The sequence below is a fragment of the Oryza sativa genome, chromosome 12 (genome assembly GCF_034140825.1).
Source record: "Oryza sativa Japonica Group chromosome 12, ASM3414082v1".
Classification (NCBI taxonomy): domain Eukaryota; kingdom Viridiplantae; phylum Streptophyta; class Magnoliopsida; order Poales; family Poaceae; genus Oryza; species Oryza sativa.
The window spans coordinates 11,408,877-11,423,222 of record NC_089046.1 but is presented as its reverse complement, the minus strand read 5'-3'; the positions used below and the strand labels follow the sequence as shown (position 1 = coordinate 11,423,222).

The window sequence follows — 14,346 nt, the reverse complement described above, 5'->3', positions numbered from 1 at the left end:
GTTGCCACAGTCCATTGTCTTGCCCTCAACCTTTTCGGATCCCCTGTCCCCGATGCAATTATTTACATGATCTCCCCCTTCCCCTTCTCTTGAATTTCTATGGTTCTCCTGTTCACTGCTTTTTTTTTTTGGGTTCATGCATGGATTATTGATAATAATTATGAGTTCAAGATATCAATCTTTTGGGTGCATACCAGGAGATGGACTATGAGGCAAAATAAATTAACATATATGTATTTCATCCTCGCAGTTTTCTGTTCATCCAAGCTTCGTGCTGAAAATTTGTTTGGATTATGTATTTTTAACTTGCTTAGTTTGCACCAATACCAGATTGTGTAGATTAAAGTCTTTTATTACAGTAAATTTACGGATAGGAGGCTCTACGACCAAGTTTATACTCAGGACAAATCCGTTCTACTTTATTTCAAATTATGTCTGATCTTAATACCTTTTAAATTAGCCTCATATATCTCTTTTTTTCATGCTGTGTAAGTTCCAATTCAGAATTACAATTGGCTACACCACGGGACATCTCACTAACTTAAAGGTGATTTTGTTCACTTTTCTTTGAGATCAACTGTATGTACAATTCTGAATGTGCCTCTTTTTTTTTTTCTATCAAGGTTTCATGTAGTCCATTTGGACTAATCATTCATGTCTCTTTTCCATATTATTTCCTCAAAGCAAGAATACCACTTTGGTAGGATACAAATATCCCACGGTAACACACGAGGTACCCATCTAATTTTCCTGAAGTCAGTGCCAGCTAGGGTTCTACCGAACCTCTGGTTTGGCCGAACCAGGCAAACTGTCTCTCTCCACCGCCTTTGGTGAGAGGCTGCAAGGTGCGCCTCTCAGTCGGTTCCCAAGTGGTTGGCCCTACTTTGAGCCGGTTTGAACTAACTTGTGGGCTTTTCAATCCGTGTGCTCGCACGTGATTCGTCGGATGTATGTTTCATTGTATGTCGGCTTCATTTCTTCTTCACTTTGATGTATAACTCCTGCATCCAAGTTAATTCTCTAATCCTAATACAACTACATTATTTATTATTGGTATTTTTCCCTTTACTAGTTGAGTGCCCATGCGATGCAACGGTGAAAAAGAAAATGTGATATTGTTAAGTAATCATGGTGGCTAGACCCTTCCAATAATACCTGACTGTTGCTGGTCACAATTGAGCTGCCGCTAGCCACAAGCATTATGACCATTCGAACCATTTTCCTGTTATTATGGTTAGAGTAATGCATGTGCTGCCATAGATGCCATTGTCTGCAGCTCCTAGCCCCCTTCCAGTTGTCCATACAAGGATATGACAAAGTAACAAAATATCAACTAAATAATCAACGCAGCAAATTAAACTGTAGAAGAGATTAATCATCACCTAGAACCAAACTTGTCAGATCAATTGGTGTCCATCATCTATACAAAAATTTCAAATATTGTCTTGCTAAATCTACACCTGTGCTAAAGGAACCTGTAGTGAATCCGATCCAAAGGAGCCATGCTTGTTCTGTACCAAATATGCTGAATTTTTGTTATAATTCTTTTTACTGAAAAGAATGCTCTATGGCTCTACCTGCCTTAAAATACTTTTTTTTTCTCTTAACCTTTATGTTCATTACCAGAGTTTCAGCTAACCTGTAACAATGCAAGCATTGTTATTATAGTACCATAATACATATTCAAAATGATTGTGATAGAAGTTAGATATATGACTTACTGTGATCCAAAAATAAGATGAGACTGTTGTTGAATCTCTTAGTTAAAAAAACTAAGAAGCCAGACATATATAAACCGATCATCCTTCTCCCATTCTTGCAACAACATCATCTTGGCCAGGATATTGTCTTGCACATTATATATACAGGCTTTATAATTTGGAATAAAATGAGCATGGGATCTTAAAAATTTCATAAACAGGTGCTCACTACTTACCATGGGATTAGATTGAGCAGTACCAAATTTAATATATATAGCAGAGTGCTCAGCTGCCAACATGAGTAACATTATTACTCTCACGAATTTACATGGATTTTACCCGTTTAACAACCTTCTAAATGAAGAACCAATTTGTACAGAAGAATATTGTTATTAAAGAGGACATTAGGACAACCAAAGTTAGTGCTGCTAACTGGAAAGCAAATTACCTGTGCATGGAGTAATAGTAAAGGAACGCATACCTGTGTAACAAAAATTGATTAAAAATAGAATACAAATCTTTTTCATGCGGCTATTGAAGATTGAGAAAATCAAAGGCATGCTTCATGTGATAATTGCAATGCAGACACCAATTCTAGGTAACAAACAAATCAGGTGTTGCCTTACCCATATGGGCTTCGTTTCATAAGCCGATTCCCAATCGGACATGCGAAAGAATTTTGTCACCTGAGCATAACCTTTTGACAAATCATTCAGCCTCAAAGGCTATTTCAAATTTTAGACATTTGTGATTTTTATACCACCCACCAGCATGGCCATGCCAAATGCTATTCCACGGGATAAAGGTGGTTACCTGTTACCACACGACTTAAACTCAGACATGAGCATCCATGACAATTTAAAAACTCTGCAATTTTGTTTCAGTGACAATGTTAGTTTCAGCTGTAACTTCAGATCATGTGAGATACTCATAGAGAATATTTATATGTTACCTAGAGAATGATCTTTTCTTGTAAAAAAAATAATGTTAATTCAGGTCAAGGAATCAGAGAGATAATAAAATCAAAAACTCACCAAGCGAATGACCTTTTATGCTTGATTGTGACTCTCTAATATTTGATGGAGATTTAAATTGAAACTTGGTAAATCCGGAAACAATCAAGCATCAGCCTAACAGTAGTATATGGAAGCATGGGAAATCTAGCCTAAATTTGGGCAATTATTCGAATAGCAGGAACCATAGCATTTTTGTTGAATGAAGTTATATAATAAAATTAATTATGTTTCATAAAAGCATTCACAGGCAGCATGTTGCACAAAAAAAAAAACCCACACTTCCAGGCATTTTCTTCTTTCTTCAGTACCATGAGGCTGTTACCTACTTGGATCTTTCTACGCATTTATATAGAATAAGTAAAAGAAATTCAGGGAAACTGCTAATGTCCAATTCAGGTTGGTTAGATACCTTGATTTCCCCTCATAATTCAAGGTGCAAACAAAGAAATAAACAGGTGCATTTACAACAACAGTGAGCAAGAGCAAATTAAGGAACCTGTTGACTGCTCAATCAGATTGGTTACACATACTTTGACTTCCCCTTGTAATTCACAGTGACAAAGAAAGAGATGAACGGCCGCTTTGACAATACCAACAGTGTGCAAAAAAAGCCAAATCATCATAAAAAAGGGGGCCGATGGGGCTGCAGTAGAAAAGGCTCCAGGAGCACGATGGAGGGGGCAGAGAGGGCGCCCGGGTCGCCAGAGGCCGCGTCTAGGTCGCAGCGGAGGCTGGAGGTGGCGTGAGCGCCCGCCGTGCGACGGGGACCAGGGGGTGACGAATCCGGAGGTCGGGGCGGAGATGGATGGAGGCGTCGAGGGCGGCGGCAGCGGGGTGGCGGCGCGGACGGGGCTGCGACGGGAGAGAGCGGGCGAGCGAGAGGAGCGCGGGGCGTTGCGGAGGAATAGATGCGGTCATGCAGAGAAAGAGGAAGTCAGGAACAAATGCGGAGGAGCGTGGACCGTTGATTCTGCAGGACGATCCTTCCAGCAATCTTAGCCTTCGATTGTTTAGGACTCACCACCAACACTACGCTTTTTTAAAATAGTAAAGATTCTCCAATACAAGTGAAACTACATTTTTTATAACTGAGATATACGTGTAAGAAATGTTAGTTCTCCTTTTATTTATTACAGTAGTCGATGTTCGAAATCGGTACTTAAGAACTGTCAACAATACCACATAGGTGATTAGATGATGAGATGGAGATAAGTAGAGAGATGATGAATCTATTGTATATGTTACCTCTTAATTTGTTGATATATAATATGTATGAAAATAGAGATAATAGTCGCCTCTGCTATAAAAAGTTTGCTCTTGGACAGTACCAGAATAAATTAGAGTGGACCATGCTTTAAAATGCGTGGCAAATATTGGCAAGAATCAAGATGGGGCCTCGGGAGGTTGGCTTCAAGGCCCTGTCCCATAGATTTTTTTTTTCCCGCTGAGACCTGATTAATGATCCGATCATATTCAGATACGCTGCTGCTCAATCCGGCCAGTTCGAGAGGACTGATTGGCCGGTTTGAAATGATCAAGTGATCGTTAAAACCCCCAAAACTTTCCTCTGGCGATCGATGATACTCATGAAGTTCCCATAGGCCATAGCTCTGCGAAACAACAAAAAAGTACTTCTTTTCATAAGTGCGGTATCTAGCTCTACCATACAAACTGTATACCGTGCTACAGTTCCTTATGCTACAAAAACGTCCAAAGGTGTTCATATGGTGCTTTTTCCACAGGTAACATGCTTTACTGGAATGCGTGTAAAGATGTTCATATGGTGCTTCACTGATGACTGATCTAATCAGAAGTATAAGCTCACTTTGCAGCCGTCGTTCGAACATTTCCAAAACAGAAAAGGTGGTATGATCTCCATCATGCCAATTAAACATGACCTGCTAAATAGCATGATGGATCTGACAAAGTAAGATTATGACAACAAATAAAGCTTCAGTAAATGACCATAATAGCTTGAATGCATAATTACCTTTATCTTCTAAACATGCGTTGATTACTAAAATTCAGCTAAGCTCCTTCAGTGATCTCAGATAGTTCTGTCTGTGAAGTTGGCAACCATATCTCAATACGACTACCTCCAGTCCCTATAATTGCATCAGGTCTCCGAGGCGATATCACACGCAAAACACAGCCATAGTTCTCAAGTATCTCACGGGCAACTGTTAATCCTGCAATGAAATTCCATGTCATATTATCTTCATGCATACCATCCGCAAGGTCTGACCCGAATGGAGCAAGGCAATGCATCTGTGTCTGTAAAATGATAGAAATCAGAAATTTGAACCAATTGTCAATGATAAATAAAAACTTTGCTGGACATGAAAATATTCTTACAGTGCTTGAAGCAATACAAGCAAGTGAACCAAAGTTCAAACAAATTTAGGCCTCCAAAATATCGCATCTAAAATAAAATATCTCAATCTGGTGACCATCAGTTAACTTTAGGTTTCACTAGAAAATTGAAAACCGACACTATATTTCATTATTAGTACATTGCACAATAGTTTGAATGAGATGCTCTTGTATTGTTGTCCCAAAGGAATTCTTTGGCACACTGATGAAAAGTCATAATTACATTGGATTGATGTCCCATAATTCTCCCTATGTTTTATGTTTTCTTTTGTTTCAAAACTAGAGTGGGTGTGTGTTTTGGCTGTGTGCATCTTAGTTATGCAGAGGCCAATAAAGTTTCCATTATCTAAAAAAACATTATGAAACACTAAAGAGCCTTACAAATGAAAGAACAAATGTACTTACCATGTATTGCATGTCAGGACCATCATCATCAATGACAACGAGAATGCCTCCTGCAGGTGCTTCACCAGCATATATCTGAACTCGGCCACCAAGCTGAGTGCGTAGAAGAGCACCCTCTATGAGATTACTCAGCGCTTGTCTTAAAGCAGATTCCTCAACAGCAACTTGAAGCGGGTGTGAAATTCCTGTTACATCTAGAGTGCGTTGCTGCCTAAAAGCAAGCGGTTGAGCTGCTCCAACCAAATCTTCCAGTACAACAGAGAGATCACATGGTCTGCCTGACAACAAATAAAGTGACAAATAATGCACAATTGAATTGTTGGGGACTAACATCTAAGTTATTTTTTACTCAAGCAATTAAAAATATGGTAACTTGAGATGTAAACAAATAAAGTACTGACATACAAGTACACGGGACATGGGCGACATGAGGTCCTCAAAAGAGCAAATACCCCAACACTATCCAAATCGATAAAAGTGATTTTTTTCAATATATACACTATTCATACAAACACCCCAATAAATCAAATGCAAAAAGAAAGATTTATGGGAAGGGACAAGATGGACGATTGTTTTGTCTTGATCAACACTGTGAAACAAGAAGACAGATGAAACAAAAATTAGTTCACAAAAGAACAAAGAATGTCAGAAAAACATAAATCTTTTCTAGCATCAATTGAATTTAAAATTTAAATCTTTACTGATGATGGTCCACTTTTTTCTGACTTTGTTTTTCTTCTTCTGTCCACCAACATATGTGAAAACCACTTCTAGTTGGTAGGAGGGACATTTTTTATCTGGTTTCTAGTTTTAAGAGTTAGGAGATGAGTTTTGTTTGGTTTTGTAGTTGAGAGACCAAAATTAAATCGATTCAACTGGGTAAGGGAAAAGAAATAAACTTTTCTGGACAAAAACATGGAGTTGGTGCTTGAGGTAAAAGAACAGTTTAGGCCGCGTTCTTTGCAAGTGCTGGGACCACTTCCTCCAGCACACAAAATGGAGCGACGGATTATCGCATGATTAATTCAGTACTGTATTAGCTAAAAAAACTTGAAAATGGATTAATATGATTTTTAAAGCAACTTCTCAATATGATTTTAGCAGTTCACAAACCGTGTGCACGGAAAACAAGCATTGCGAATAGTAGTGTTTAATACATAGGCATTGATCAAGATATATGTAATGAAAATTTTCAGAAATTTGGTCAATGTAAATATGTTTTTTCTTTGGATCAGTAGATCTTTTTTTAAGAAAATGATGGTTTTATTCTCCACTTAATTTCAATGCTACATGCTTTCCTGTTCCCTTTTTAGTTGCATATTTGCATAGTACAATGGATTTAGATTTCACATATGTTTTGCATAATATCCTTCTACCTTTGTAATGGATCTCAAATGCAAAACTTTGTCAGTCTGAAACTCTGGCAATTAAGATAACATAAACTTGAAATGTACAGTAATATTTACTTGATATTCATGGTACCACAATAGAACTTTTGCTAGTACAGAAAAACAGACCATGAAATTTAGAGTATTATGGTTTTCTCAAATATTGAAATATAAGCATGGTTAGGAATAGTGTAGAATAACTAGGATATGATGTTTCATGAACCCAACAGCTAGATTTATTTGAAACCATTGAAATGTTATGTGCATTTTTATTTCAGTAAACAATAAAATAGTTATTACACAAGAAATGGTCCAGCATAAAATAATCTGTGCAAACAACTACTACCTCCATCCCTGAATACAAGGAGTTTTAGAGTTGGACACGGTTATTAAGAATTACTTAGAATTAAATGGTGGAAGATTGTGATTGGTTGAGAAGTGGAGGTAGGTGGGAAAATTGCATGGTGGGTTGTGATTGGTTGAGAAGGGAATGTTGGTGGAGAAGTTGTTATAATTTGGGGCAAATTCTAAAGGCTAAAAGTTGTTATATTTTGGGACAGAGGGAGTACTTTAGAAGCACATGAAAACTATGACAAAAATAAGTTTTACTGAAAACAGGAGTGACACTATGCATTGGGTACTGGTAATCAATAGTTATTGGTCTGTGATAGACTACACTTATTTTGAAATAACTAAAACTGAACTACAAGTAAATCACAGCTACAACAATTTCTTGGTAAACAAAGCATTCAACGCATGAAATTAGTCTACTATGTAACTGAGAGTTCAACATCTTGGAATGGCAAATTGAAGCAAACTGTTACCTAGCGTCTTGGGGTTGAAGAGGGGCCAGCCAGAGAGGTGGCATGGGTATCACCATGTCTCCATTGTCAGAATCATGTGATGACAACGAATCAACTTTCTGTGAACTATTCTTAGGATCTGATTGATAGTGTGGTAGAGTTCTTGAAGAAGGTGACCCCTGAATTTTCTTTAAGGTTTCCTCATTGTACCTAACTATGTTCACCTGTTCAGATAACATGACAAAAATTCACTTAGGGATACGTGAGGAAAAATCATAAGAGATAATGGAATTATCCTTGTATGCTAAAACATTGTCTTAATTAAGTTTTATCATTTGGGATGTACATAGGTCTGCTCATTGGCCTACACCACTGAACTGATGGTTCACTTTTCACTTAATTTTGTTCCCATTTGTAGGCACTTTTCCCATTGCATCCCTATATGTACCCCATTACCCTTGGTATCCATTTCCAGCCTAACGCTTAGTAGCAGTACTTTCTTATTTTTTTTATTTTCCAAGCTAATAAGAAAGAGGTGTATTTAAGTAGAGCACACAGTTTTGTCAGTGATTTATGAAATGTCATTACAATGTTACCTTAGTCAGATAAACTGCATCTTGAATCTGTTGCAAAGCATCTTTCAAATGATCACCTTGGATCATAACGTCTTCAACAATATCATAAGAGATCTGCAAAAAATCAAATTAGGATACCCAACCAGGAAAGCGTCCAAGACAACTTCAAGATTCATTTAAACAAAGTGAAAAACAATGAACAGCTTAATGAGAATTGATCCACATACCTCATTTCTCTTTGTATGAACTGATAACATCTTTGCAAGAGCTCTTATATTAGCGAGGGGTCCTCGAATCTGCCAAAGGGATTCTTGTAAGATGAATACTATGATGTTTTTCAGTTGGTACTTTGAAGTTAAAAACTTGCCTGTTCTACTAAGCCACTCATTCTAATATTGTTTTGCCAGGAAGCTTGCTGAAGCAAATATGCTTTCTGCGAGGAATGCACTTATGTGAATAACCAAAATATATAACTAGCAATGTAAACTAGAGCAGGCGAGGAATTCAGTTATGGAATATTTTCTTCAGTTTATCAAGAGCATATCTGTTACACATGCCCATGTTTTATGAATAAAACATCAGGAAATATTTCACATATGCCTGCTGTATATCAAAGGGGATGCCTCAAAACTGCATTCCTAATTGCATGTTTTCCCAAATTCCAAAATAATATGTGTCTACAAGAAAGGTTATAGGCATTGGCTGGCAACAGTTAATGATTCCAGTCAAAAACAGTTAATGAATGATTTTATTTTGAATAAAAATTATCTAATGGTCATGAACAAACTACCTGGTCCATGACATAAGCCATTGCTAAAGTTCGAGAAATCATAAGTGCACTATTTTTCCATTCAGTAACTAACTGAGCATAACTATTAGCTTGGTCTCCAGAAGTTTGAAAATCCCAAGTTTCCCCTTTAGTATATGGAGTTATATCTGATGACTTGTCTAAGAATGAGTGTGATGGTATCTGAATATCAGAAGTCTCGGAGTTCTTTGTACATCCAACTAGTTCTGGGAGCTCCGCAACAAGGAAACCAACAACAAATGGGTGTTTCACCATTGGAAGGACTACAGCTCCAAATTCAGTTATGATTTCCATCTGCAGCATATGAGATATAGTAATCAATGAAATTAAAACAAATAGGAAGAACTGACATGATTAAACTTGAAAGCTCAATAGCTGCTGTAACTAAAACTGGATGAGCAGGTGTGGCCTGACAATCTCTTTAACGCTAACATTGCCCTACTATTTGCCAGTTGCATGTTCAGTTGATTAAAAAATAAATAATTTACTAAAACAAGTTTATACACTAAGTTTTAACCCACATAAATGGTAAATAATGTTGTTCCCGCTGTATGCACAAGTGAACTCTGCATTGGTTCATAGGCACATCCGCACATGTGGTGACAAGAATGAGGTCAGGTGTTCGTTAACCTTTTGTCCAATCAATACAATTCTTAAACGAAATAAGGTGCTTCATTGGCAGTATTACAACTATGAAAAGTACCATGTGGATTAAAAGGCAATGAATAATTTACCTGGTGTTTTACAAGAAAAGCTTCCGCTGCTCTTAGTCCAGCAGATATGGTGAAATTACCAACTAGAATCACTGTATCTCCTTTAGAAACATTAGTTTCAGGATATAAAGCAACTCGACGTAATTCAAGCTGATCCATAATATAACTGCCAGCAGGTCTTACATACACCTTCAAAATAAATAGATAAAAACATTTTCTTTATTAATTTATGACCACATAGGTTGAAATAAGCACCTAATAAATTCCTAACAAGAAAAGAATTTATTCATCTAAATGGCAGATAAGCTAAAAACGAAACAAATGGTGACATGATTGTTTCAGATTAATCGCGGAACTAGTTATTTGCTCTCATACTTTACACCTCCAAAGGATGAAATTCAGAATTTGCTACAAAAAACATGAAAACTGTTGGCACTCACAAACACTTTGCTACTCCATTTTTGTGGGCTGAGGAATCCTAGTGTCATTTGCAGGGGCTAATAGAAAATTTCCACAAATGAAAATATAGCAGTTACATTTCCTTTTGAAAGAAGAAGGGGATGCACTTCAAAACCTTTTCTACGTAGTCTAGAAGAAAACAAACTTCTACACTCCTTATTAATTATTAGAGTAAATTTCACGAAACCACATATTTTACGGTGAAACTTACATAAAATCCTTGGTATTTTGACTGGTGGCACATAACCCCAGCCATCATGGTTCTAAAGTTTCACAAAACCTCGATGCATGTTGACTATGGATTTAATTACTTAAAATTTTAAAATATAGAGTGCATATAATTTTTTATAATTATTGCGTTCTTGACTAAGGTTGATAGTTTAACTCTTCACTAATTTGCAAAATATCGTTTCAGATATATTGAAATTAATCGAGATCTGTCTAAAGGTGGGTTTTATGAAACATAAGGACCATAAAACCTGTGGTTATATGCCACAAGTCAGAATATACATGTGGTTTTCTGCAACTTAAACTATAAAACTTGTGGTTTTCTGAATTTTACTATAATTATTATTCAGTTAAATTTAATCATCAACTGTTCATGAACAAATGTTGTGCACATAAGCACAATTGGACCTGGATATTACCATCCTGGACTCCTGATATCATTTTGTTGTCATCCTTACCTTATTATATGTTCTCCAATGTTTCGATGTACTTTTTGTTCCTTAAAATAACATAAGATGGTAGTACCTATTCTCATCTAATAACTATATTGCTCATAGGTGACTTATTTTGAGCAGAACAAGACTGTAGGAGTAGCAAGCAAACCTATATAGTGCTATCAATACATAGGGAAAAATATAGCTTACAGAGAGGACGGCGTCGCGGGAGATGACCACCCGGAACATCTCGAGCTGCTCCCCGCACAGTCGCCGGAAGTCGGTGCTGGGCTCCGTGAAGCCTCCCTCTCCTCGCAGCTTCTCATTCTCCTCCCGGTGCACCCTCCTGAAACGCACCGGCGACGCGCTCGAAGCACGCCGGATGGCCTCCGCCACGGCCGCAGCCGACGGCGTGCCGAGGTCCTCTACCTCTTCCCCCTCCCCCTCCGCTGGAGCCGCGACGTGACGGAGCGGCTGGCACGCGGCACGGGCGAGCAGGCCGTGGGGAAAGGAGTGCTGGGCTTCGATGGCAACGGCGGGTCTGGGATTGTGGGGGGTCGGGAAGCGGGGGAGGCGAACGCGGAGGGCGAGGTAGGGGGTGTCGAGGAGTGGCATCGCGGTGCGGGAGGAGGCGGTGGCAACAACGCCAAGGGGACTATTGGGACGACGACGTTGGTTTGGCCATTGGCGAGCCGCGAGCGCCAGAAACGACCGGCGTCGACCGGATTGCGGAGAGCACCGGACACAAGTTTCCGCTACCGCTTCCTGGTGTGGCTGAACAGTGGCTTCTTGCCGGGGCTGCGTGCCTGTGCCCACAAACCCACGACCGTCGCGTTAGCCAGAGAAACGTTATCCTTGTATGGATGGATTATAGTTTCTCCCTTTTTAAAAACTTATTTTACAAATAAATTATTAAAAATACCTATTCAATAACTAAACTATTTTCATGGCACAAACATCATTATGGCCATGGTCGACGCTGCCATTGATATTGCATCGTCCCCCTTGCCTTCCACATAACCTAAATTACGGTTGAGAAAGGGTTGTTGTCAGTGACACCAATCACTTGTTTATGAAAAATAGTTTTTAAAAAAACTAAAATGTAAATATTTTTTTCTTATAAATAGGTTGTCAGCACCAACTACTCTTGTGCTGAGAACCTATTTGTAAATATTTTTTATTAAATAAGTTGTTATATCTTCAATATATTTTTCTTTACGTTTAACTTGTCATTGATTTTGTGTTGAATTGTTTACTGTTGCTAAAGATTGGAATTTTTTTTCGATCACTAAACTAAGTTTTAGGCTTAGTATACGTTGGGAGAAATTTTTTCAGGATTTAAACGTTAAACGGAGGGTTCATTTTCAACACTAGCATAAACAAGTTAATGCATACGTATGTTTATATTAAAGTTCTCATCCCCGGAAGTTCTCAAGTACATCTACAGCTATTTCCCGAGCAAACTCCTAGGCTTCATCAATTAGCTCAAGTGCGTGCTCTTCTGACGTCCCATCGGCGAAGCCATCCTAGCGGCAGTTATATCCACTCGGGGATACAAAGATTTTGTCATCGCCAAGGCCTGGCTAGCTCCCCTGGTGGCATCCTCTTTGATACTCTTGAAATATTTGCTTGGAGAACTTCTTAACTTGTCAAAGATTTCTATGCCATCTTCCGAGTTGGAGCCCAAGCTATTTTGAAATATGGCATTAAGGACTGGGGTCGGTGCACTAGCTATTTCATCCCGCACAGGCTCAGCCCTTTCTACCCTTTTAGCGAAGACATCAAATTGTGCCTAGGTTTTTGGCTTTATGGGCTACAAGTCAAGATTGACATTTTATCACAAGGTATATAACGGCAACTATGGTAGCAGTGGGTTAGTATGCTTACCTGTCACGCCCAAAAATTTGAAAATAATTGAAGAAATGATGCCCCCTTAAAAAAAATAGAAGGAAGATGAAAGATGTGATACACTTTCTAGCTGAAGAACTTATTTAGATTGATTTCCATCAATTTAGAAGACATGCCTTAGTCTTATGTTCAGGAATTTTCGTTGAACTTTAGTTTTCCATTCAATTGTGAACTCGGCTGTTTTGTGGATCTTTTTTTTTTGGCTGTCTACGTATCTGTTGACAGAAAATCCTACCTCCTATCTTTCAAATTAATTTTGGACAATTGGATCTGCTTCAAGATTCGTTCAGACCCCTTAACTCTAACTCCTCTCCTCCTCCCCCATCCAGATCGCACCGCCACTGCTCCTACCGTCCCTTGCACGATCCCCCGTCACCACCGCCCCACCGCGCCGCCGCCTGCCTCGCCGGCTGGATGGAGGGCGTCAACGGCGCTGGCGATGCCCCCCGGCCAGCCTCCTCCCCCTTCCCCCTCCTTCCTCCTCGAGCCGTCGGCAGCGTGATGCCCCTGCCACCAACGCTGGCCCACTGGTGTCCTCCAGCCCAACGGCTCTAGTGCCACCGTCAGCGCCTCGCCACCCACCCGATCCGCCACCCACTGCCGGGCATCCCTCTAAGCCCGGCGAACTCCCCCTTCTTTCCCCTCCCCCTCCCACCCTTCCCACCCCACCCACCCCCAGGACCCTAATTCGTCGGCCCTTCGCTAGAGTTTGGGTTGTCGCTGGCGCCGGAGAAAGAAGAGGAGTTCGTCGGAGTTGGAGAAGAAGCAGTTGGAGCACGAATTGCGAAGCACATCCAGTGAACCAAAATTTGCAAGGTTTGGAGGTAGGTTTTCTGTCGACTGAAGTTTAGCAATTCTGTTTTTTTTTTTTCACCGTGCTGGATGGTTTAATTTTAACTACATTTTTTTATTGTATACAGAGCGTTGCTATTTTACAATTGTTGGTATTTCTTAACGACATTACAGAAATATAATTCTCAGCAATGCCACAGAAATACTTCTGGTATATTATGGTTACAGAGTTCATCCGCAAGCGCACGGATATACCATTGTAACATTTCACCCGAGAGTATTCCAAGGGTATCGTATTAATTTTATCCTGTGGGAAGATCATGTAGAGAGAACTTGATTAATAATTTATATGTTACTTGTGATAATCATAGCCTAAGCAGGAGTTAAGATAATCCAAGGGTAGAGTGACACACAAGCAGTAGCTACTCATATAATATATTATCTAAGCTAAGTGGAAAGAAATTAGTAAAGGAAATATATTCCTATACTTCTAGTATACATAGTATACATACATTCTAGTTATTTGATATACTAGCTAATACCCTCTATCCGATGCCCTCCTGGTACTTCGAGAAGCCACCCCTGACTGCCGAGTTCCTTACGACAGCCCGTCATGACCATACAACCAGGGCTAAATACGGAGGAATACCCTCCCAGGGAATTAACTTAGGATTATATACACATGTGGAGGAATACCCGTACTGAGCTGTCACCATCAGCGGCCCACCTCTCATCCGCAGCATA

General features: G+C 39.3%; 1 protein-coding gene across 6 annotated transcripts; it reads right to left on the bottom strand.

Moving 5' to 3' along the window:
• Nucleotides 1-1,354: 1,354 nt before the first annotated feature.
• On the bottom strand, nt 1,355-11,662 carry LOC9272053 (chloroplast sensor kinase, chloroplastic). 6 transcript variants are annotated; one of them, XR_010738249.1, is made up of 15 exons: nt 11,113-11,662; nt 9,803-9,970; nt 9,051-9,362; nt 8,628-8,693; nt 8,488-8,556; nt 8,282-8,374; nt 7,707-7,909; nt 5,495-5,768; nt 4,707-4,990; nt 4,542-4,614; nt 2,327-4,326; nt 2,149-2,181; nt 1,937-1,989; nt 1,722-1,848; nt 1,355-1,639 (listed from the first exon to the last, which is right to left on the bottom strand). XR_010738249.1 is itself a non-coding variant. In XM_015764943.3 (10 exons), the coding sequence occupies exons 1-9, from the start codon at nt 11,515-11,517 to the stop codon at nt 4,745-4,747; spliced, it is 1,836 nt and encodes a 611-aa protein (XP_015620429.1). In that variant the 5' UTR covers nt 11,518-11,662; the 3' UTR covers nt 4,328-4,617; nt 4,707-4,744. The 6 variants fall into 6 exon arrangements, 2 of the variants coding, with proteins under 2 accessions (XP_015620429.1, XP_066162298.1); XR_010738250.1 differs by lacking the exons at nt 1,355-1,639; nt 1,722-1,848; nt 1,937-1,989; nt 2,149-2,181 and having other exon boundaries at nt 4,298-4,326; nt 4,542-4,617; XR_010738252.1 differs by lacking the exons at nt 1,355-1,639; nt 1,722-1,848; nt 1,937-1,989; nt 2,149-2,181; nt 2,327-4,326 and having other exon boundaries at nt 4,328-4,617; nt 4,707-4,905.
• Nucleotides 11,663-14,346: the final 2,684 nt, after the last annotated feature.